Raw genomic sequence first — 24,110 nt, 5'->3', positions numbered from 1 at the left:
CATCCTCATACAAACCTACCTCCAAATAAACCACCAGGCAAGGTTATTAAACCACAGTACTGTCCACAGCAGTGGTGCTTCTGGTAGTTGCTGTGCAACAAACTCACACTGTAAAATGAATAAAGACGTGCACTTTATATACTCATTGTTACAGGTTTGTTGTTGCATTTTCCCTTCATTTCAGTTCCTTTCAACAACTCGAAAAACCCATGTGACTGAAATATAGCTGAAAATAATGGGGAGATCTCAGGTGCACGTTTGGTCAAGGCAACGAACGTTCAGCATTTAGTTTGAGGCAATGGGGGATAACTGAGCTTGTCTATCTATTACTGCCACCATCTGTGCATATGCCACACGTGCTGGGTCCTGATAAGCATAACAGAGGATCACATGGCTACGCTCTTTCTCAGAAGCCATTCGATCATCTAGTGGTCTTATGATAAGCAGCGTATGTGAAGCCAGCCACTGTTCCCTATTGGCTGGTGTTTTTCATGAGCTCAGCCCTAAGGTTCGTTTGAGCATGATTATTTCAGAGGGCTTAACTTTCACCAATCTGATCTGAATTGTCAGGTTTTAACTTGATAAACATTCTGAGGTCCTTGTAAAATACTCAAAAATAAAGGGAAGTGGAAGGTGGGACAGGCTACTAAGAAAACTCCTCAAAGAGGGAGAACTAGTGCCTAAAAATGCTCCTCTGATTGGTGCTCTCAATGACACCTTTAATGATTATGAGCTGTTTACATATTAGCCCTCAGCAAATGAGCACACTGACCCCTCCCCCCCCCCTCCCGTCCCTTCCCCCCATCCCCACACGTTTACTCCAGCACTTTTTCCTCCCGCTTTCTGCTAAGGAAGCAGCTACTGCTAGTGTCAGTGACTTTGGTTCAAATTTCAAAGACAGGAAGGACAAAAAAGGCGGAAAGGAAGTGCAAGTGTCCGAAGTAATATGACACTCTCCAAGCTGTGTTCTCAAACGGAGCATTAAGCTGAACACCGCGCCGCTTCAAAAAAGACATGTCCAGTCCAAGTGTAAGGTAGGAGAGACAAAACTATTCCTGTGTACTGTGGAAGTACTTTAAAGTGCATGTTGTGAGTAATACAAGGAAAGAAAGAGGTAAAACTGGGAATTTAGGTTGCTGTTTTGTTTCGTTTCCTCACTGGATCTTGTGAACCATGAACGCCTAGTGTTTATCATTTTGATCATCTGAATCCAGGTTGAACATAAACACGTTCCATCTGGGTTTAGGAAGGTTTGTGTAATTAGCCAATTTCTTGAAAGGCTACGTGTCATATTAATATTCAGAGCGTTTTAACTATTTGTATTAGTTTGTCTCTGATCTAGTAAATTCAAAACATCTTTTTCTGGCTCTTTCCAATTGGGAACCCTCCATTCTGTATTTTCATAATTAGCCCTGCCAGTACTTGTTGATCTGGGATCCAAGTTACAAATAACAGTTTCAGTAAGAGCTTGTTTTGTGCAGTGGTTGCTGTCACTCTGTAGCTTTTTTCTGCTTAATTGCAGTGTATCCCTTTTTTATTTATATTTTCCAAATTCTTCTCTTTTGTGTAGCTTATTTTGTAATTATAAATTAGTAAACCTGGCCTTCACTTTTCCAAAGTAGTTTTTTCTGGGTTTCTACAGCCCTGCTTCCAAAAAAACAGATTTTGGGATGCTGTGTAAAATGTAAATAAAACAGAATGCAGTGATTTGCAAATAATATAAACCCATATTTAATTTAAAATAGAACAAAGACAACATATCAAATGTTGTAACTGACAAATGCCATTGTTTTATAACAAATACATACTCAATTTGAATTTTATGCCAGCAACACGTTCCAAAAAATTTGTGATGGGGCAATAACGGACTGGAAAATTTGGGTAATGCAAAAACACTGGAACACTTCCAAAAACCATTATCTGTGAACACAGATCGTTGCTGTACCCACTAATGCAGGATGATACTCTACCATGCAAAGACGAAACCAAATTTAAACATGATCCAGAAACACCATGGGGCCTGAGCTCATTTAAGATGGACAGAGGCAAAATGGAAAACTGTCCCGTGGTCGTTACAAATTACAAATACTTGCTCATCAAATGTAACAAAATACAATACAAAATCTGGTGTGAGAAAATGTATTTAATTAAAATACAAATCATTTGTAATTTGAAAAGACTAAAAAACAACGAATAAGTGTGCTGTTACAGTCCTAGTAATGTGTAATATTTACAAAATATACAGCTTGCCCTAACTTTAAAAAGAATAATAATTTAGTGATTTACATATTAATTGTGAAATGAAAAATGAGTTTTGTTACATTAGTAATGTAATGAGAGCCCGCCAGGCTGCACCTGTGGCAGTGTCTTGGGGTTGGCAGGTGTCCAGATGACAAGTGTTTGCATCCCAGTTTCGGTTGCAGAACCATCGCACCCTTAATTTATAAACCGTGTTTCCCACAGCATGAGTGGCGGTGACTGACACAAGCAAGGAGGCTCACCAACACTTTCTTAAATCATAATGCACCAATTTCCCTCTTTGTCTTATAGTAGAGTGCCAAACATGTGCAAACTCAAAGATGAAACTGTTTTTTAGATATACAGCTAAAAAATAGGAACCAGAGACTGTAATGCATATAATAGCCATATTTTCCGCTAATGAAGGTTCCCATACATGACAAACCACAAGACGCCACGGCCTGAGCATGCCTGGTAAAGTTAACCATAATGCCACTAGCAGGCTAGCAAGTTAATTCACTAGTTCTTGAGTACAGCACTGCTGTTTGCTAATTGCTCTATTTTTCTGTGCTATAATGACATTCATTGAGCAATATTTGATATAATATTTTACTACATACTTTAAGGCAATTTGCACTGAACACCAAAGCAGCTTTGGTGTTAGCCTATAGGTGTTAGCCCAGATAGGTGATAGCCTATATTTAATAGTCTGTAAGTCAGGTGATGATGGTTCTTAAAATAAATTACATATTTAATTAAGTATTTTAAATATTTAAAAAAACATACAATACATTCTCTTGTATTCTTTTGTAGATGTAATTACGCATTACATCTACAAAATACTAAAAAGTAATTAAATACATATTTTAAATACATTTCATTGAAATACTGCCCATCTCTGCCAGGTGCTAAACTGGCCTGCCTGCAGTCCAGACAGGTCACCCATTGAAAAATTTGGCACATATAAAAAAAAACATACGACAAAGGGGACCCTGAGCTGCTGAGCAGCTGAAATCCTATGTCAGGCAAGAATGGGACAATGTTTCACTTTCCAAACTCCCGCAACTGGTCTCCTCAGTTCCCAGTACATTTACAGAGTGTTGGTAAAAGAAGAGGTGATGTAGCAAATTGGTAAACATGCCCCTGTCCTAACTTTTTTGAAATGTGTTGCTGGCATCAAATTCAAATTGCGTATACAGTGGTACCTCAGAACTCGAACTTAATCCGTTCAGAACTCCAGCTTGAATCCTAAAAAGTTCGACTTCTGATCCAATTTTCCCCTTAAGAAATAATGGAAAACCAATTATTTGTTTCCTGGTCCCAAAAAAATTTACACCTAAATATGTTTATTTAGCATTTAAACACAAAATGAACCGGATAAACAAGAAGATCATATACTGTACTAAACACATCTAAGCACATTTATCAAAACAACAATTTGTAAAGTAAGAAAATCAATGTATCCAAACAATGTGTGAAGTTAAAAAAAACAATGTGTCCTGCCCCGATTGTCCGCTCCTTCCGTGTGCCACGCCCCCTCGTTAACCCCGTGTGGAATCCCCATGTGATCAGCTGTCTCTGGTTGTTCTCATTAGTCGTCTGTATAGTCTGCGTTTCAGTTTGTTTCCCCAGCCTGGTAATTGTATTGTCCGTCTGCGTTTTGCCTGCCTTACCTGTAATTAAACCCCGTATTCTCCGATACCCTGACGTCTGCGCCTTTGTCTCTGTTCTGTCCCTGCTCGGCAGGACAATATTATTATAATTAAACGTATTAATGGTTTATTATTAATATTAAAATAATTAATAAGAAATCTATATTTTTAAACGTATTTTTTTATTATATAATAATTACTGTTACTGTCTATCATTGTCTAAATGAATTTTTACTGTCTAAGTATATGTATTCAGCTAGTGTAAACATGCAGGATGCTATCACAGCGAATGCGAGGCTGAGACTGAAGCTTTACCCTTTCTTTCTGCTGAGAGATGTGCCGCGTGACTCATTTCCCCGAGCGTACAAGTTATCTTAGGTCAGCGTTCAGGGTTTGACTTCTGAGATTCAGATCGAGTTCTAGGTAATTTTTTTCTAACTGGTTGGTTCGACTTTTAAGAAATTCGAGTTCTAATTAGTTTGAGAACTGAGGTACCACTGTATATTTGTCATAAAACAATAACATTTCTGAGTTTCAACATTTGACGTGATGTCTTAAATGTGTTCTATTATTTTGGTTTATATGATTTCTAAATCATTGCATTCTGTTTTTTTTTTGTTTTTGTTTTTTTTTTTAACATTTTACACAATGTTCCAACTGTTTTGGAAAGCCAGGCTGCAGTTTGCAAAAGTGTAATGGTGTCTCTGATGTGGTTGGTTCTTGTCTTGGTTTCATCTCCTGACTGGTTCTCTCACCACTTCTGTCCCCAGCACCACTATGGGTCTCCTCTCATCGCTCCTCTTTATCATCTTAATTATTCTTTGTTCACCAAGGCAGAGCTCAGGCTTCAAAATCTGTGCATTCAACATTCAAAGTTTTGGTGATTCCAAGTCAAGCAAAGATAATGTTATGAACGTTGTCATCAAGGTAAATGTTTTGCCAGCCTAACAATTCTCAGTCCCGGTCTCAGTCCCAGTCTCAGTCACATTCCCTTGCAATTTTTTTTGTAAATCATTTTCATAATTTTTGCTCATTGTATTTTCATGTTCTGTCACATGTAAGGCTTATGCAAATGATAATAGTTTCCTTTAGACCTTTCCTTTATTCAGAATAAATAAAAACAATTACCTGTATTTATAGCATGCAAACCTAAATAATGTATGTTAAAGCTGATTCCATCTATTCCTTTGCTTGAAATATCGGGAAGGGGCGGCTACCGACCAATTCGCTTAACGACCTAGTCGTAGGAACAGAACTCGGTCGTTAAGTGAGGAGCATCTGTAATAAAACAGTGAGTTCAGTATAAAAAATGCATGTATTGCGGAAGTGGGTTTATGTTATGTGTGTATGTAAGTGTGTATTACTGTGTGCATGTGTGAGATTCTCAGTTTCATTTCACTTTAACGCTTTTGCTGTTGCGCAGAATGGTGGCTTTGCCACACAACCTTTAATATTTCCTGTGCAGAGTTTCTTGATTCCTGCTCTTGGTTATTTTTCCAGATCGTGTCTCGCTGTGATGTCTGTCTGCTCCAGGAGGTGAGAGACACCAAATCCAAAGTCATCAGCTCCTTGCTGCTGTCACTCAACAAGTAAGCAGTCAGTAGCTGTCTGGGTGTGATAACCTTAATATGTTTGAACATGCAGTGCTGGAACTGACATTAGAAAACTCATTGTGTTGGTTGCAAATAGAAAATAATTGTGTGCAGTTAAATGTGTTTTTGAAGGTAAGACTCAAACTCCCCAGGAGAATAAATGTGACATTTGAAAATGTGCATAATTATTTATTAACCAGCAATTATGTGATGAAATAGTACATATAAGTTAATAAGAATGAAGTAAATAATATATGGGATATTCAGTGTCATGCAGCCACAACAAATGCTTCTTAGTCAGGCTGGGAGCTGGACAGTCCTGTCTGTCACACCTCGCATTAATCCCGCTATTCTTTGTTCAAGGTTTGACAGAAATTACCAGTATGATTATGTGGCCAGTGCTCGACTTGGCAGGACACCAACATACCAGGAGCAGTACGTCTTTGTTTACAGGTCAGCCGGCCTCTACCTTTGCCGTCTCACTGATATCGTTCTTATTTCAGCTTTTTTTCCCTCATACTTTCTCGATTTTTTCTTTTTTTCTGTTTGGGGTGTCTCACGGGGCTTTATGGGGGTTTTTCGTGGTTATGGAGGAGCAAAGTAATTTTAATGAAACCCACCTTTTCGTGGGCGGTGAGCCCTCGCTGCTGTGACGGGGGGAATCTGTAACCTCTTTCGCTACAGGAAGGGGTCGGTGACGGTGAAGGACCAGTACCAGTACCCTGACGCACAGAAAGGAGACGAGGACGCCTTTGCCCGGGAGCCCTTCGTTATCAGGTTACGGGCACCCCGCACAGGTGGGTCCCCAGGAGTACCTTCACCTGGGCCGGGGAGGCGTTAGTCTTGCAGACAGTTCTGGAAAAACATTAAGAGACTTCACCATATTTAAAAAAAAAAAAAATCAGCATTTTTAATTCCTGGTTTAATCCTGGTTCTGCTGGCAGAAGGCTATGCTGAGCAGCAGGCTGCTTCCAGGCTCAAAGTTTACAACACAGCAGTAAACAAAAACAAGGTGAATCAGGAGACACCAAGAGCGACCGAAAACCAGCCAGGCAGAGGGCGGAGGCGACTTTCTAATGCCAGAGATGACCATCAACTTATCCGACAGTTTCTCATGAATTGGTAGGATGACATCAAGTGACCTTCAAAAAGGAATGGGAATCATTAGGTGCAGGTGTGAAGTGCTCTGCTAGGACAGTTCGTATCAGGCTCCTAGAAGCAGGACTGTAGATCCATAAAGCAAGGAGGAAGCCCTTCATTAATGAGAAACAGAGAAGAGCCGGGCTACAGTTTGCAAAAGTGTATATTTTACACAGAAATATACCCATAAATTGACAAATGAGTGAAAGAAAAAAATGTGCTGTGGTCTCTTAATTTTTTTCCGGAGCTGTATGTTATGAGGAAGTGTGACTTCTCGGAAAAGTAAAGCGACAAGTGAGCATAAGCAGAAAGGAGGCCGGTCTAACCAAAAAGTAGCAAAATTTCTCAGTTTTAGATCATTAGCCATGGGCCTAGGTTTGGTTTCAGCACCGGTAGGGACTAAATCATCCCCAAACTCCCCCACCTTACAATATTAGTAGCGACATGTCCCTGCCATCCGTACCCAAATGGGCATCCTTGCATTCACAATAGAAAATGATACTGACAGTGACTGTCTGTTTGTGGGCAGTGATCGGAGAGTTTGTCCTAATCCCACAACACACCACCCCGTCCAACGCCACCAAAGAGATTGATGAGCTGTACGACGTCTTCCTAGATGTTAAGAAGAAGTGGGGGGTTGAGGTAAGCTGAAGTAAACGCTGAAAATAACCGCTTACGGGCTTCAATGCTCTGCCCTGCACATCACGGCATACTCCACTACTCCTCAAAGGCCGTCTATTGAATCTTTCTTCTTTAACGTCCACTGCACCTCCACCTCATTGCGGCTCCGGCTCTCCTCCAATCCAATGGGATGCTGGTAGGACATCATGTTCCTGGGTGATTTCAATGCGGGGTGTGGATACTTGCCGAAGAAAAACAAAAAGCAAATCAGACTCCTAACAGTGCCTGGTTTCCACTGGCTGATCGATGACAAGGTGGACACCACAGTGAGGGACACTACCACCTGTGCCTACGACCGGTAAGGAGCACTGTGCTGGCTCTTCCATGGCTGTCATTTTTCACTGATGGCTCTGTTGATCCCTGCCTCCTCTATCTACTACCTAGTATTGTCGTGCATGGAGAGAACTTCCTGAATGCCATAGTGGACAAGTCAGCAAAAGCTTTCAACTTCGCCACGACCTTCTACCTGTCACAAGACCAGGTCAGATGTCTCCATTCTTCTGCGCCCCCCTTGTTCTTCTAAATTCCGTTATGCCGCGATCATTCCATTCCTTTATGCTTTGGGTTGGTCGTCCTGGCAACACAGATGTGAGTTTCCTTGCTTTTGAACTCGCCATCATGTAGATTAAAGCAATTTAGTCTGTGGTTTGGAGAATGAAATCAGACCTTATCTCAGTGAACGATTGAGTAAAAAAGAAAAATTGTGCCTTAATTTCAGTATCTTACTAACTGGTACATAGACAGCAAATCCAATTCTTTATAGGTTTATTTAGCAGGTTGGATTCAGACTGATGGGGACAGTTACACTGTACAATCAAAAAGGTTTTCAATTGACATAAAATCAATGTGGATATTACAGTGTACCCTCCAATTAAGGGCAGAGTGGTCACTCTGAGGCTAGGGATGTCTGCCAGTAATTGGAAGGTTACTGGTTCGAATCCTGTGAATGCCTGGAGTGATTCTACCCTGTTGGGCCCTTCAGCAAGGCCCTTAACTTGCAAGTGTTCCGTCCTGGGTATGTATATACTGTACGTTAATCTACATACAGCCCTGCAAGTAGGTCCTCCAACTTGCAGGGAGAATTTGAGGGTAGGTGGCAGGATTGGCCCTCCAGCAATTGGAAAATCTAATTACAATTGGACTAGTGTGGTGCTGAGGTATTGCTGACTGCACTCAGGTTCTCATCCCTCAGGTGGTTTTCGTGTGGTGGGTGTGGCAATACGCTGTAATCAGCACATGCTCCTTACCTTTCTCTCCTATTATCCTCAAATAGGGAAACATGTACAACTGACAGAGTGGTTCAGTGAGTAGGTTTTTCCTTATATATCAAAGACAAGTAGCTCAAGTGAAGATATGGACTGGCCATGATGCGTGTCCAGTCATGAACTGGTTTATGATCTGGACCAAATCCTGTGCTTTATGGGAAGATTGGCTTTTTGTAAACCTAAGATGTTAGCTCTGTTTGCAATAGGAAGAGGACCTGTTATAAAGTACCATCTGAATCATCTACAGAATCATACATAGATAATTACTGCCAGCCATAGCTGTGTATGCAAATCAGACATTCACAATGCAGAACAGAGCGCAGGTGTTTTCATAAAGTTGGAAGCTTAACTATACCATGACATTGCTGCTAGTAAACACTGAATAATGATGCGTAGAGCAGTTTATTTTCATATTAGTGATAATTTCCTAGTGTGCACATTTCCCTCTGCAGTCCTGCGTTAAGTACTTTCTGCTTTCTCTGAGCCTCTGTGGATATTCACTGAGATCTGGGCTTATTTCAGGCCCTGGAGGTCAGTGACCACTACCCAGTGGAGGTGACGCTGAAGCTCCGAGCAAGCTCAGCGCAGACGGGAGCATGCTGGATCCTTCTGGTGACTGCGGCCACATCTGTTCTTGCAGACCTGGGCTGAAGAGTTACTGAAGTACTTTGTCAGAAGAACAGGAATGTACCGGAAGAGCAGACCGCTCTGATCCAGTAGTGACGGCCAAATGGAGCTTCATGAACCATTTGCTGTACTTTCTGACCCCACTAGATGGTGCTCTCTGTTCCAAAAAAGGGCTCAATATATGCCCCAATACAAACTAAGAGCACCATCTAGTGAGATCAAAAAATACAGAAAATGGTTCATGAAGCTTCATTTGGCCGTCACTACTATCCACAATTAGTCAATTTTATTTATATTTATACCATCGAAAATGATCATTGAAGCAATTCAGGTTAAACTTCTGATTAACTTTTTGCCACTTTTAAAAAAGATCCAGTATTTTTATTTTCATACAATCAAGACTTCTCCATTTTAGACACACTTTTGCCATTGTAGTATTATATTGTAATGTGTGAGCAACCAAAGGGAGACATTGGAATGAATGTACAAAAGACGCAAGGCTTCCTGAGATACCAGGCAAACGCTTCCCCTCAACACTAAACAGCACCTGCTTTAAAGAAAAGGGACATGTTGCAACCTGTGGCACTACAAAGATATTCAGGGATCATGTGTACAGGGCAATACTAATATTCCTCTGTTTCAGCACTTTCAGTATTATTTGTGGTTGATTTGTGTTTTCATTGAGGAAAATTATTTTTGTACCAAACCTGCCATTTCTTTCAAAGCGCTAAAGGCAGGGTTCCCCAGTTGTGGTCCTAGAGGGCCAGAATCCAGCAGACTGCAGGGGTCCCTGCTCATTTTAACCAGCTAATTAATAGGTGAGCAGAGAAATCAACTGTCACAAACTGGCCCTTCAGGACCAGAACTGGGGAACCTTGGCCAAAGGGATATTAAAGAATAAAACTCAGACTCACTGGTGTAGATTTGTTCTTCCCTTCTGTACATAAGCAGCTTTGAATGCATTACAGGTTCATGCAGGCTTGAACCAACCAAAGAGTTTGAACATATACATTCTCACATCATGTAGAGTCATGCAGTGTGACATCATCCACAGCCAGCACTATACTTGGACAACCTTAGGACTAAATGAAACTCCCTCTATAGGGAAGCTATCATTTAGAATTCTACATGTATACTATTCAAATTAGAACTCTGACACACGAAAGAAGCAGAACCAACACTCCAGAGTTCATATTCAGCACTTTATTGCCTGACTGCACAATCTTGTCAGATTACCCAGTAGCAGAGCATCATCTACTCAGCATGAAGAGCCCTCCAGCGGTCCAGGGGACCCCGGTTTGGGATGTACTTCACGCCACAGCCATCTGGGATCAGACGCTTCTCCTGCATCATCTCGTCAAAGTCACAAGCGTTGAACTTTGTAAAACCATACTTCTTGGAGATGTGGATCTGAAGACAAGGAAACAAAGTGAATTCTCCTCCGTTCCCACCAACGTGCCCAGAATGTGGAACATGATATTTAGATTCCAGGAGGAAATTCTTGAATTGAGCTAAATATGAAGGTAGACAAATATGCAGAGTACTCATGACAAAATTAAAAAGTTAGTGACAGTCAATGACAGAATGACGCCGGCCTCAGATTAGCAGTTAGCAGCTTTTTGACTGTACCTTCTGCCGGCCAGGGAACTTGAACTTAGCTCGGCGCAGAGCTTCGATGACGTGTTCCTTGTTCTGGGCCTTGGTGCGCACAGACATGATGACCTGGCCGATGTGGACACGGGCCACCGTGCCCTGGGGCTTCCCAAAAGCACCACGCATTCCAGTCTGGAGCCTGCAGGGAAGGAATGAATGAATGAATGAATGAATGCCCATCATTGTGCAAAGTGCAATTCAGCTGGAAAACTATCCTTATCAGGGCAAGAAACAAAAAGACAGGACAAAATACAGAAAAATTTAGATGAATATAAAAAACTGAATATATACAGAATACACAACAAAATCAGAAAACTGAATAACAGCAGTGTAAAAAACAACAAAGGACAAAGTTTAAAAAAGATGTTCAAATATAAGATAGCAACTTCAGTACTATACCTACTCAGCTAACATTCTTATTTGCAATAAACCCTGGTATAGTTGTTTCGGTTACCAAACCTGTACTTAACAGCTACTTATCTGAAACCAAGCAAGTCGCCAAATGAATATCTGGTGAGGAACCAACGTCAGACTCAAGTCAGAGTAATTAAAGCTGTCTCAACGGTCCCTTCGCGTGTCCAGCACCTCACAGCCGGAAACATACACAACCAGAGAGGGTCACTGTCTGCAGCCATTGCACACCAGAGCTGGACAGCAGACCAGCCTGGTCGGCTTAATAAGCTGCAGGGGGGCAGGAGAGAGACCTCAGGTCTCACCTATCAGCTCCAGCGCAGGACAACATCTTGTTGATGCGGATGACGTGGAAGGGATGCAGGCGGACACGGATGTGGAAGCCATCCTTGCCACACGTCTTCACCATGTACTTGTTGGCGCAGATGCGAGCAGCTTCAAGAGCTGGGAAGAACCACCAGAGGACTTAAACCCTGTGGAGCTTTCTCTGGCCCTGCCGGAAGTCAGCCAGCTACAAATATGTCTCATAAGGTGAGAGAACTGTGCAAATTCTGCCTAAAACTCATAAGCTTCAATCACTCCCCACCCAAATTAAACAATATTACTTTCAAGGTGTCAGCAATAGTTCAAGACACCTATTTGTAGTTATAGCTAAAAGGCTCTTACAACTAGCAAAAAAACAGACAATTTTTCATACCTTCAGAGGACAGCTGTTCATACTCGTCAGACACCATGTGACCACACAGCGGAAACTCATCCACCCTCGCCTTCTTTCTACCCAAGTCAAAGATTCTGATCTTGGGGTCTGGTTCATGAGAGAATGGGAAGACTTAAAGTCAAACTCTACAAGGACCAGCTTGTGGATTCAATGGACGTAAATCTGACTGTAGGTCATTCTGTGCCTTCATATTGCTCTAACTAAATAATGGAAAACAATGATAAACTATTTTTGCGAATGTCTCAAAGGTCCCTTGGCGCATCCAACACCTCACAGCTGGAAGCATACACAACCAGAGAGGGTCACTGTCTGCAGCCATTGCACACCAGAGCTGGACAGCAGACCAGCCTGGTCGGCTTAATAAACTGCAGGAAAATATACACGGATAATGTTTTTAAACCACAATCACAAAAGAAACAGTAGACAAACTTACCAGGCACACCCCGACAGAATCGTGACTTGGGGTAAGGCTTGTTCTTACAATATCTGTAGCTAAAATGGAAACATAAAAATTAAATTTAAATTTTCTGTATATCCATCGCACCCTACCAAATAACCACAGTACGATACATAATACCATATACTTTTGCACGGCTCTGTATTATTGACACGTGGTAAATGTTTTAAGAGCTTAATTAGTCTTGTATTTCACAATGTCTGCTATAAAGTACAATGCCGTCGAATAACATTTTGAACATTTTAAATTCTATTACTATTTTAACCATTTCGTGACCAAGTGCGCACATGGTTCGCCGATTACGCGCTATTTCCTTAACGTGTTTATATTCAACCCGTATATTAGCATTTCAGGAACTCGGTACTAGTTCTGAATATGCTATAATATTTCAGGTTCTCGATATATGACGTTTTCAGTGCCCAAGCACGCCGGCACATGGTATGTGGGACACACGCTGCCATCTTTGAATCCGCCAGCCGTCTAGCGCTACACCACTTCGATGTTGAAGTATTTAATGTTTTCATTATTTCACTATTTCTGTCTATTTGACAGGTGTATTTTAGGAGTTTCATGTGCCATTATTTTATTTGTTCGCAATCATTATCGTGGTCATGTGCGGCCATCTTGATTCTGCCAGCCGGCTCCGGAGTAACAAACCCCACTTTTCACTCACCATCGGGCGGGCCGGCGACCCATCTTTGCTACCTACAATACAAGAGGAAGATGCAGATCCGTTAATGTCAATTCTAAGGAGAAATAGTGGCGTTTTTACTGTCTTTTAGCGAGTTTTTCAGGAGAGCAGCCGCAAACGCAGCCACACTCACACTCACCTAATGGTGGAAAAGGACACTCCTCTTTCCGCTGCGTCACTTCCTGCCGCCGTCTCCCTCCCTACCTTTTTTCACGTGTCATCCCTCCGGTTTTCATTTGAAATTTAACGTCATATTTATTCACAATGTTAGTGTTTCTGTCCTCCAGACACAACCCCACTGAGACTTCAACGTTAGATTATACGTTTTAACAAATTATTGAATATATTTATATCTAGAATTATATACTTTAATTAATTATTTAAATTACAGTTTCCGGTTTCCGGGAGTTCCACGTGAGAGGTGGAGTCGATCGCGTAGTTTGAAACGGAGGAATAAAATGTTTGTGCTGGTTGGTATTGCCGAATCCAGTCCAACTTTTATTGTGGAGTTTATGTAAGGGGTGTGTACGGTGACCAAACCAATTATTACGTCGGTGTAAAGTTATCTCACATATTTGTTCCAATAAATGGATGAGTAATTAACCTATTATACAAAGAATAATTAAACCAGGCGGCACTTGTTTGCTGGATTTCTTTAATTTCGGCTGTCCAGTTAATAGATAATTGTGACTTCTCCTGTCGAACATTTACAAATAGATATTTGACATTTGAGCTTTTTTCAGTCTCCAGTAGGTGTCAGCAAACTCCAGTTTCATAATTTTAGACTATTGATGATTTTAAACATTTTTGTATTAAACATAAATAAATATGCTATATTGGGTCTTCTATGAGAAGGAGCTTGTCTGTGTGTGCGTGCATTTGGTTTACATTACATTGTGGGGACCAAATTTTCCCCCCAGTGTGATAAAAAAAACTGTTATTTTGACGTTGTGGGGACAATTTTTCATGTCCCCGCGAAGATCTGAAAATACAATCAAAAAACTAAAAATGCCAGTCGCACTTTGTTTGGTTACTTATGGTTAAGGTTAGGGCTGGGTAGGGGTTAACTTCGTCATGTTGGGATTGGTGTTTTCCCCATGGAAATTAATGGAGAGTCCCCACAAAGATATAATTACAAACCTGTGTGTGTGTGTGCGCGTGCGCGCATGTGCGTGTGTGTTTTGGTGGGGCTGTTCCTTTTTGCTAGCCCTGTCAATGACAACCGGAAGCCAGCTTTTGATATTTCTGTCCAGTTAAATGTGACAAGCTGTGCATTGTCGGTAATATTAGCCATATCAGCAGAATTTTCTCTGTGTGGCCACACCTTCTTTACATTTTGTAATCTGCCACACCCAGTTTCAAGCAGTTTATTTTTACCCTGTGTCATGCACAAATAAAACCCCAGTCCACACCCAAATGCAACATGTTGCTCATATGCCTCTTTCATTTTTAGTCATGCAAAACAAAGTGTATATATCCTCTTCCCATCACTGTACATTTTGTCGAAATAATTTTATTATTTCCTGTAAAAGCATGCTTCATATTCAAATGATTATTGATCTTTTCTGTCTGGTATCTGTAATGTTGATAAAAGTGCTCATCTACCCTTTTAAACATCTCAGCCTAAGGCCATTCATTCTAATGTGTGCTGAAGATTTATATGGAATGTAGTGCTTTTGATGAGGACAAGTTGGATTAGAGACACTTGTAATATCTGAGAGCGAGTTGAAAGCCTTTTTGAAAAAGCTGCAACCAGTGTACCCCCCAAGGCAGGGCCAGCTTGCCATGGGCGCAAGAGAGAGGGGGAGTGAGTGGGAGGGACGCTCAGCGGAATCTCACCTAGGCCACAAGAACACCCAGGGCCGGCCCTGCCAGAGGAGCATGATGGGAAGGTAGTGGAAGTAAATAAAACAAAATGGCCACAATGGCTTCAGGTACCCGATGACTTAATGTCTGAAAGACAACCTGGCAAAACAATATTTAGACAGTGAACAAGAGGGCAAAGCAACAGAAATGATAGCTGGCAGAGTACATTTGACTGAGTAGGAAGGTAATGAGATGCTGGAGATGATGAAAGAGAAGAAGGATTATGGGTATAGAAAGCTGTAAATGATTAGGGGCATGCAGACACTGCAGAAATGCTGCTCAGTGTTTGTGGAATTAACATGTTCTCCCCAGGTTTGCCTTGTTCTCTTTGAACAAAAGGATGCTGTGTGTGTGTGTGTGTGTGTGTGTGTGTGTGTGTGTGTGTGTGTGTGTGTGTGTGTGTGTGTGTGTGTGTGCTTTGGGCCCTGTGATGGGCTGGCCTCTTGTCTAGGATGCACCCAGCCCTGTGCCTTGTGCATTCTGGGACAGGCTTTAGGATCACCACAACCATTCACTGAATGGTCATGGAAAATGGATGGACATATACATAGAAATTTTAGATAGATTGAATTTTTAGTTGCATTAGATTATAAAAATATAGATTGTCCATATTGTTAAACATTAATTATATCTTATCATCTGTGTGATTATTGTTAATTGTATATCTGTAGGATGTAAATATTCTAAATTTAATCTAACACAGGGGTGGCCAACTCCAGTCCTGGAGGGCCAGATTCTGACACCTGATTCTGTAGTGTTACAAAGAAAATAAACAAAATAAATAAAATAAAATATGCTTTGCATGGACTGGGGCTACCAGGGTAATCCTTAATAACTACTTTTGTGGATAAGCGTCATACAAATGTCCCAGGTGTGCACTGTACGGCCGATGCATAAGCTGCATGCATGACGTATCACTTATCCACCCATCGCCAGAGACTGTGAAATCCTTTCTCTGTCTCTGTGTTTGCGCTTTCCAAACAACTGGTTGTCATAGCAACCAGGTGACCATAAAGGCATGTAGTGATATGCTAAACAATTAGCATACCTCCAGTTTACTACCGTTAGACAACTAAAAGTAGAGGTTTGTCCTACTAGGAGAGTGAAAACAAAACGTAAGTTTTCCTTCAAATTTTTGGGAAAGTGTCTGCTGAAAACATGACACAGTGCGGCCCTTAAAAGGAAGCGAAAGTTAAATTACCACCAAAGAGTGGAACTCAGCTGGAAACACATTCCTGAGTTTTATGCTCATGTGATGAAGTTCATGACATGCTTGTGTACAAAAAAACTTCGGATTTAATTTTATAACTGATTTTGGCAGCAATTCAGTTGTTTAATATGCTTTTGTTCCTCTCCTGCAGCCATCCAGCTGTCTCCTCTGGCCCAGAGCTCATCTCTGTATTCTGAGATCTCACACTGAACAACCTGTCCTCACAAGTTTTGTGTCAGTTCCAGCTACCTGAGCCGTGAGATCATACGAAGCTGTGAAGGTGGGCCACTTGCACCCAAAGGCTGGCTCTGCTGCCGTGCCTGTGTCTTCTGCTGAGAGAAAGATTAGAGAAGCGCTTATTTAACTTACACCTTTATTTGAATCAGCTTTGTGGTGGTGGTGGTGGTGGTGGGGGGGGGGGGGGTTATGAAGCAGCTGCTCGATACAGTGAGAGCATAGGCTCAGCAGATTGGGTAGGTCAGATATGTGGATATTTAATAAAGATGATGGGGGGTGGCATTTAACAAGGTTACCCCCCCCCCCCACCCTCCAGATAAATCCCACCAAGTTCTGTGTAATTAAATCTGCTTGAGATTAATTCCTCCCCACGTACGGTATCTGACGATGTTGGTCTCTATTTTTCTCTCCCAGTATGCAAGACAGTAGGAACAGCTCAGGTGTTTCCCTGCCTCTGCTACACTGTTCTCAAGGTAAGGATACCAAGGCAGCCAAACACATTCTAAAGCCTGAAAATAAACTGGACTTGTTCTGGTTGAAATGTTCGTAAGAAGGAATCTTGAGCTAACGGGGCTTTAACGGAAATATGAAATAGTGCTCAGTTAATTTCACAACAGCAGTTTTACGTTCCTCATTTTGTTGAAATAAAGCGATACGTTGCATTGTGTTGATATAGAAAACAATAGCATTCTTCATTATGCGGGTACATCCATTGTTAAAAATGCATCATGAGTTTAAGACAGCCGATGTTCTTTTGAAATCTGTAGCCTTGTTTACTTCATTTTGCACCCCATCTTATGTTCACAAAGACCTCCCCTTCTGGACTTCATGAGTGATCTTCACATTATGAGATTTGGTGGTCTTTCTTTAACTCAGCTGTAACCCACAATGCTGATAAAAGAAATCCAGCAAAAAGTGTTGCCAGAGTTCCATTTGCTTTAAGTGTATCGTGTCTTTTATTACCCAACTTCTGCCACGTGTCTATGCTGGTCTTTTACTATGCAAGAGCACAGAGGGAAAAGAAACAGTTGTTATCTGATCTCTGTTTGGAATGACTTATCTCTCCGAGATAAAACATGACTCACTGTTTACACTCACTTTATACATCTTAGGAGACACTTCAATAGTTCCTTCAGATACAACATATCTTTGCTTAAAATCACTCATATAAAAAAATGACAATATTTTACGTATATGGCTCAATTAGCATTTTCATTAACGATAGCAGTTAACTGGTTACATTTATATTGAGCTATGCCATGTCTCCTCCCTTGAAATAATACATACTGCTTTAAGCCATACTGTTCACCTCTGGAAGCAAGTTAGGAAATGATCAACCGTCTTCTATTGAGTGGTGAAGATCATTAAGCCAAACAGGGAATCTCGCATCGCGTTTAGGCCTTTAGCCCTGAAACCTGCTCCCGGGCCACTGGATGAATCGCTGACTGTACACACTTTGCTCTCACCTGTATACATGTTTGTTTCATTGATGAGCATTATGGGATATATGAAAAATAAAAAATTCCTATGTACCTGTACTTGTACAAATGGTGATTAAAGAGGTATTACTAAATTAGGGAGTGTTAACTATATGGTCGAGTGGTATGGTCTCTTTGCAGTGGTACTGTAACTAATAGTGATGGCCAAATGAAGCTTCATGAACCATTTGCTGTATTTTTTTACCCCACTAGATGGCACTCTTGGTTTGCATTGAGGCATGTACAGCTCTGTGGCACTAAATTTATGATTCAGCTGAGAAAGCAGTTAGCCCTTTTTAGAATAGAGAGCACCATCTAGTGGGGAGAGGAAAATAGCGAATGGTTCACGAAGCTTCATTTGTCCATCGCTAGTAATTAATGTGTCTAGTTATCGGTGCCCCTGTTTTAACTGTATGGTGTCTGCTCCCTCTGCCAGTTCCATGCTAACATTTGGCTTCTTGGTACAGGCTCTGAGTAAAGAAAGGGATTTGAAATTGGAGTGTCTAGGTGAGTACCCACACTATAGAACTGTATTAATTGTATGAGGTGCAGTTGTCTTGTTAGAGTCTGCGTTCAGTATGTGAAAACAGCTCAGCAACCCACACTCAGATTAAACATAAATTAATTAACATACAGTAGATTATAACACTAAAACACACACTGTGGACTTTATCATACATGGTAACCTTGCAATGTGTTAAAATGCTGCAGCACATACATGATGGGTGTCTTTTCACGCTAAGAATAACAGCTACATCCAGGATCATGTCACACAGACACGTTTCAGTTTACTTAACATGTTACCGCAAACCTCCCTCCGTCCGCCCAGCCATCACAGCCATGATAAACATCACCACACAACAAAGGGGACAAAACCGAAAGAGATTCACATTTCTGACACCACCCCCCCCCCCCTCCTCCCCTGAAATTCAGACTGCTCCCAGATGTGCTAAACAAACTGGTATGGATGTGTAACATCTACAGGATAGTTGTGTGTTCTCCCTCTGATTTATTTTAGGCTACATTCTTCAGTTGTGTGCATGTGTACATTTTGGTGTACTGCTCAGTGGGCCTGAAGGTTAATCACAGAGAAGGGGATCCAGATCAAAGGGGGAGGGAGCCACAGAGGTGGAAGGGTCACTTAGAGAGAGAAAGATCAGTCAGTCATAGCTGCCTCCATTTCTCCACATTCCTCATTCCATATAAGGGCAAAACTACCAGTGCTATGCTCTCCCTGTCCCTCTGCCCTTCTTGCTCACTGTGTGATGTAATGCCCCCCCACAAAGTTCATTAAAACCTAAAAGCACTGAGAGCTGGGGAGGGATAAAAAAATCATGTTTGAGGAGAAGGGAAGCAGAGTGTTTTGGATATAGAAATCAGCAAACATCCATTAATGTCTATTCTTGTGGGAGATACTTGGTCTTTGGCCAGAACTTGAACACTTTGGCATTTAGTCCAATTTTATGTAGTCTGGGATGAAGCTGAAATTCCATTTTCAGTCATAGGTCCAAAATAAAGATCAGGCTGATCTCCCAGGAAGTGGCCAGACTGTAAATCATTGTTTCCTTTCCTTACAAGATGTTTTCCAAAAAGCTTAGCCAATGTCATGACAGACTAGGAGCATATCAATGTCGGTCTTTCCTCCACTATATAAAAATAAAATGTAGGACATGACCTGAAACTGCACTTAAAAACTAAATGCAGCACGTATGACGTTTGCAGTCAGACTGCTGAATGGTCTGAGTTTGAGTGCAGGGGTCACTGTGGGCATTAAAAATCCTTCTCTAAATGTGTGGCATCGTTTCACTTGGTGCTGGAGATTGTGAGTGACAGAGGAATTGTATTTTTGGTAAATCTCTAAGGCAATCTTCCACTACGTCTTCATCGTTATACTGAGACTTAAAAAATATTTTTGCTTGTAAATTTATACGGCATCCCACAGGAACATTTTACTGCAAAAGTTGTATTTTCTCTCTGAAGAAATACTGGATAACTGCCATCTGAACTCAGAAATACCTTTGTTATTTGTCATTTCTCCTATTGTATTTAAATAACAAATAGAAAAATAACAAAAAAGAAAATCAAAATGAAAGATTTGTACATGATATGATGGAAAAAATGAGATTACATGATGAGTGGAGGTCAGTATAAGGAAAAGGTTTTCACTTTCAAAGAAGTCCTGAGATATCTGGAGTGGAGATGAAGTAAGACTCCTCAAAGACTTTGCAAAGATGTGTATTTTCCATCCAAGTACATGTTTTGTGATATTTTCAACAGTGTTTTTCGAAAAGACTGAGAAAGCTGCAGGTCTTGCCCTTCTGTTGTGATGGCCTCGTTTTTATCTGTGAAAGAAAAGCTACTCCTCTCCTCTTAGCTACTCCTCTCCTCTTAGCTACTTCTCTCCTCTTATCTACTCCTCTCCTCTTAGCTGCTCCTCTCCTCTTAGCTACTCCTCTCCTCTGGGATGACATGGAGCAGGACTGTCTGAAATGCCGCATCTGTCAGGACAGCAGAAAGCCTGTGCACTCCAGACGGGGGTTGGGGGGGGGGGTTTTCTTCACTCTGCTTGTAGTGTGAGGCCTGCAGTGTGATAAAGCCTCTCTGAATTGACAGTTTTATTTCTGCTTGTGGTTTAAATAATGATGTTCTGGAACTGAACAAAAGTGTATGTTGGGTTCAACATTGGAAAGGACCAAATCATCCCTGAACCCCCCCGCCCCCCTAAACACACACACACACACAGTACTCCTACCACCCGTAACCAAATCTACGTCCCTGCATCTGAAAACTCTTCCATTCCCCTTAACAGTGGTCCAAACATCACACTATGTTGTTTAAATCAGACACACGGTGGGGAAATTAAGGGTTAATGACATGTTCTGGACTGCTAAATATGTAAATGTAACATTTATGTAACCCTATAAACATTTTTGCTGACAGAATGTTTTGAGACACTTGCTAAATTCTGTAAAAATGTTGCAGACCTATTGGATATATAACAAAAGTCCATTGACAAATATTTTTTAACATATCTGCATATATCTTCTGCACATATATACTATTTTCATTAAGTGTCTTATTTTTTGATTCATTCAGTTCTTTTCTTGCAATTTTAGTATTAATTGTAATTGCAGTGACTGGCTCCCAAAGGGATACTAAACACAAATGTTTGTTTTATGTTATTGGAAAGGTGTTACTAATTAAAAAAGCATCCAAAGAGACTGCTTGTCAATTAACATTTTAACTCAGAAAAGGTCTTTTAGAATTATAATTTGGGTTTCAATTTATTACTGTTTGACATGAATATCTTACTTAAAACCACTGGTTGTTTCTAATGTGATACACATTACCAGTCAAAAGTATTTGCACACCACAGGTTTTTACCACATTTCCATTTATTTCATAAACTGCAGATTTTTTTTATTCTTGTTAAGCATTGGAAAGTTGGGTGATGAGATGAACTATAAATGAAAATATAAGTCAAATAAAACAAGTTTCCTTCATAACATGGAAAGAGTATGTAAGAGTGTCTGACATCCTATTAACTGGTTGTGTGGTGATGGCATAGTCAAATTGTCCTTTAACTTTATATGTACTTCATCCCATGAAACAGAATGGTATTTAATGACCCTTGGAGAAAGAATGCCTTGAATTTTCTCTGCTGTTTTAACTGCTAGAGGTTACTTTGGTGAATCAAAGATATGATATTTTGCTAATTAAGGTACTCAAATGGTGAACATATTGTAAAATAATTTGTTAGCAAAGAATTTTCAGTGTATTTTTAGTAAATGAACATGCAGATGTAGAAAATCTCAGTGCGTGCAAAACCTTTTGACTGGTAGACTCATTGTATACAAATGAAGTAATGATCTTGGTTATAAAACCAATGAATTAGCGATATTTTTACTGAATCGTGCAAGCATTCCCAGACTCTCTGTGAGCACTGTACATGTCTCAAAAATACTAAACAACCAGAATAAAACTGCTCCATGTTTTCTGTTACCAGAAACTTTGTCTAGGCAGACAACTGTCTCCACCTCACAACTTTTGGCTTCAGTCAATAAAACTATATGCATAAGAGCATAAGCTGAGATGCTGTCATGATTTTTGTATTTTTATATTAATATGACAGGGGACCGTGGTACATTGGAATTACCACTGAGTCACAAAGCTGAAAGGCATTATGGGACCTCACAACTCAGTGGGCTGGAGAAAATGCCCTTCCAGATGAGTCAATGGTAACCTCCACACAAACGTGCTAGATATTAACCATGCCGATTAGCCTAATGAGATTATCAGACCACACATGATTGGCATCAGAGTGCATACGTGATACAGCTCTAGGATTATCACTATAATAATCAACATTCAATTCTGTGGACAATATCTGACAAGCTACACATAGCAGTTACTGTGTTACACAACTGGCCAAACTGTGTTCCATGTCCAAACACATGCACATATGCTCACAACAAGCTGTTTCATGTTGATAGGCTGGATTCAGTCTGACTTGTCTGGGGAAAAATTCCAAAGTTGGACTGCTCACAGCCCAAGGAAAAGGAAAAGTGAGAGAGAAGGAGGAAGAGAGAACAGAATGAGAGGAGAGTCTCGCTGTGCCATCACACTTTAAACAAGACTTATTTCCAGCTTCACTCAAGCAGTGACAGGACCAGACAGATTCTAGGTGTGTTTCCTGCCATAGGGGAGCAGAAAGATGACATGAAATGCATCCCCCTCAGCTGAGGGGGGCACATCTACCCAAGCTTCTTGATTACTTTTCAAATGAGAAAATATAAATTTAAGATAGATGTTTGAATCCAATCTTTGAAACTTCGGCTTTAGGCTTTCATCACAAGCATGTTTTCGGGGTCTGCAGGACCTGTATGAGCCTTGTCTCTTTATAAAAGAGGTTCTACCAAATCTGAGCCCTGTTCAATGGCAACCACTGTGACACAGCCTCAGAGAATCACATCCCAGCCAGGGGCAGGGGTCAGAAGGCTTACTCTTTGATCTGGAGTGGATGAACAAGGATGCAAACAGGGTTGGGCATTTCAGGTCCTGAAGCTACAAATCCAGACCAGGATTTTGTTTCTACCAACCAGCTGAGAACTCTGTGACTCTTTATGATCAGCTGGCTGGTAGAAACAAAACCCTGGTCTGGATTTGTAGCTTCAGGACCTGAAATGCCCAACACTGGATGCGAGTGAGAGTGGGAACACAAGTATGAAAGACTGAAGGTGTCCAACTGACTAAGCTGTTAGCCAGCAAGTGAGGACTGGCAATGAGCCTGAAGGGGTGAACCTGGGTGTCATTACATGTGGGGTATTTGGTCGTAGTGCAGGGTCTGGCTTTTAGTGGTTGGTTGTAGTTTTATTGTGGGCGGAGCCTTGCATTTTGTTGATTCTATTGACTTTTCTGTTCCTGTTATTTTCTTCAACAAAATGATGAAGATGACTAGAATATTTGGTTTTTCTTTACTTTTGCCGCAGTATAAAGATGCCTCCCGGCTGTGGTTTTTAAAGAATGATTCAGCCGTTGTTCTTCCTGCCTACCAGACAGGGCACCGCATAGTTCCTGTTTAAGTGAATTTAGAAAAACACATTCTGACACACAATCACAATCATCCAGTATGAAAAACCAAACGCTTTAACAACATGGGCAAACTGCCTAACCAGTTTAAAACGGCATCACCAGATCAGTCGTGCTGCAGAGTAACCGCTTCATTCTGACATATCACATTACTCTTAAAAGGCTGAAGTTAGTGGCATTTTCCTGAGACAATGAAGCCAAAGCATAAATGTATTTCTACACTGCAGTGAATTTAGATCTCAGTTAAAGGGAAGAGCTGAGGACTGTTTATTTTAGGAACTGCAGATTGTGCTTCATCCAGTATATTATAACCTGCAGCTGCCAAATGGGGGAGATGCTATCAGCACCTTATAAACACCTAGATGCATCCTGGGCTGCTGAGTCTGTACTGGCACTGTGTTCTTTTTGGATTCCACTATGTGTTACTGTGGAGGTGCTGGAAAGCAGTGGGACTGGCACACGACAGACAAACAGAGTGGCAGAGTCTGTCAGTCCATCGTCGAATCTTTCGTCCGGGTCACGGTCACTGAGGCCTGGAGTCGACACTGTCAGAGAGAGGAGTACAGCCCTGGTAAGGTTTTGTCCCCCAAGGTACAAACAACATT

General features: G+C 41.1%; 2 protein-coding genes, 1 long non-coding RNA gene and 2 other non-coding genes across 5 annotated transcripts; 2 read left to right on the top strand and 3 right to left on the bottom strand.

Annotated features, from left to right (window-relative positions):
- Window positions 1-807: 807 nt before the first annotated feature.
- dnase1l1 (deoxyribonuclease I-like 1) lies at window positions 808-10,104 on the top strand. Its single transcript, XM_023837381.2, has 9 exons — window positions 808-1,034; window positions 4,661-4,817; window positions 5,391-5,479; window positions 5,846-5,935; window positions 6,167-6,279; window positions 7,152-7,264; window positions 7,444-7,601; window positions 7,688-7,784; window positions 9,091-10,104. The coding sequence occupies exons 1-9, from the start codon at window positions 1,015-1,017 to the stop codon at window positions 9,217-9,219; spliced, it is 966 nt and encodes a 321-aa protein (XP_023693149.2). The 5' UTR covers window positions 808-1,014; the 3' UTR covers window positions 9,220-10,104.
- A 279-nt stretch (window positions 10,105-10,383) lies between these two features.
- Window positions 10,384-13,355, bottom strand: rpl10 (ribosomal protein L10). The gene is made up of 7 exons (XM_023837382.2): window positions 13,265-13,355; window positions 13,108-13,139; window positions 12,411-12,469; window positions 11,957-12,064; window positions 11,565-11,703; window positions 10,825-10,987; window positions 10,384-10,605 (listed from the first exon to the last, which is right to left on the bottom strand). The coding sequence occupies exons 2-7, from the start codon at window positions 13,128-13,130 to the stop codon at window positions 10,450-10,452; spliced, it is 648 nt and encodes a 215-aa protein (XP_023693150.1). The 5' UTR covers window positions 13,131-13,139; window positions 13,265-13,355; the 3' UTR covers window positions 10,384-10,449.
- On the bottom strand, window positions 11,400-11,535 carry LOC111857116 (small nucleolar RNA SNORA70). The gene has a single exon (XR_002841297.1). It is a non-coding gene; the product is annotated as a small nucleolar RNA SNORA70 (small nucleolar RNA).
- On the bottom strand, window positions 12,213-12,348 carry LOC111857115 (small nucleolar RNA SNORA70). The gene has a single exon (XR_002841296.1). It is a non-coding gene; the product is annotated as a small nucleolar RNA SNORA70 (small nucleolar RNA).
- A 24-nt stretch (window positions 13,356-13,379) lies between the features above and the next one.
- LOC111856993 (uncharacterized) lies at window positions 13,380-21,980 on the top strand. Its single transcript, XR_011992588.1, has 5 exons — window positions 13,380-13,595; window positions 16,353-16,481; window positions 16,853-16,911; window positions 18,384-18,423; window positions 20,345-21,980. It is a non-coding gene; the product is annotated as an uncharacterized lncRNA (long non-coding RNA).
- Window positions 21,981-24,110: the final 2,130 nt, after the last annotated feature.

This window comes from Paramormyrops kingsleyae, chromosome 8 (genome assembly GCF_048594095.1).
Source record: "Paramormyrops kingsleyae isolate MSU_618 chromosome 8, PKINGS_0.4, whole genome shotgun sequence".
NCBI classification, from domain to species: Eukaryota; Metazoa; Chordata; class Actinopteri; order Osteoglossiformes; family Mormyridae; genus Paramormyrops; species Paramormyrops kingsleyae.
Note: the sequence above shows the minus strand (reverse complement) of the source record. Positions and strands in the feature narration are given on the sequence as shown.

Coding starts and splice junctions, on each gene's coding strand:
- dnase1l1 (XM_023837381.2), top strand. CDS start 1,015: ATGTCCAGTCCAAGTGTAAG. Junction 1,035..4,660: donor ATGTCCAGTCCAAGTGTAAG/GTAGGAGAGACA, acceptor TTCTGTCCCCAG/CACCACTATGGGTCTCCTCT. Junction 4,818..5,390: donor TTATGAACGTTGTCATCAAG/GTAAATGTTTTG, acceptor TTATTTTTCCAG/ATCGTGTCTCGCTGTGATGT.
- rpl10 (XM_023837382.2), bottom strand. CDS start 13,130: ATGGGTCGCCGGCCCGCCCGATG. Junction 12,470..13,107: donor GGTCGCCGGCCCGCCCGATG/GTGAGTGAAAAG, acceptor TTTCCATTTTAG/CTACAGATATTGTAAGAACA. Junction 12,065..12,410: donor ATTCTGTCGGGGTGTGCCTG/GTAAGTTTGTCT, acceptor CTCATGAACCAG/ACCCCAAGATCAGAATCTTT.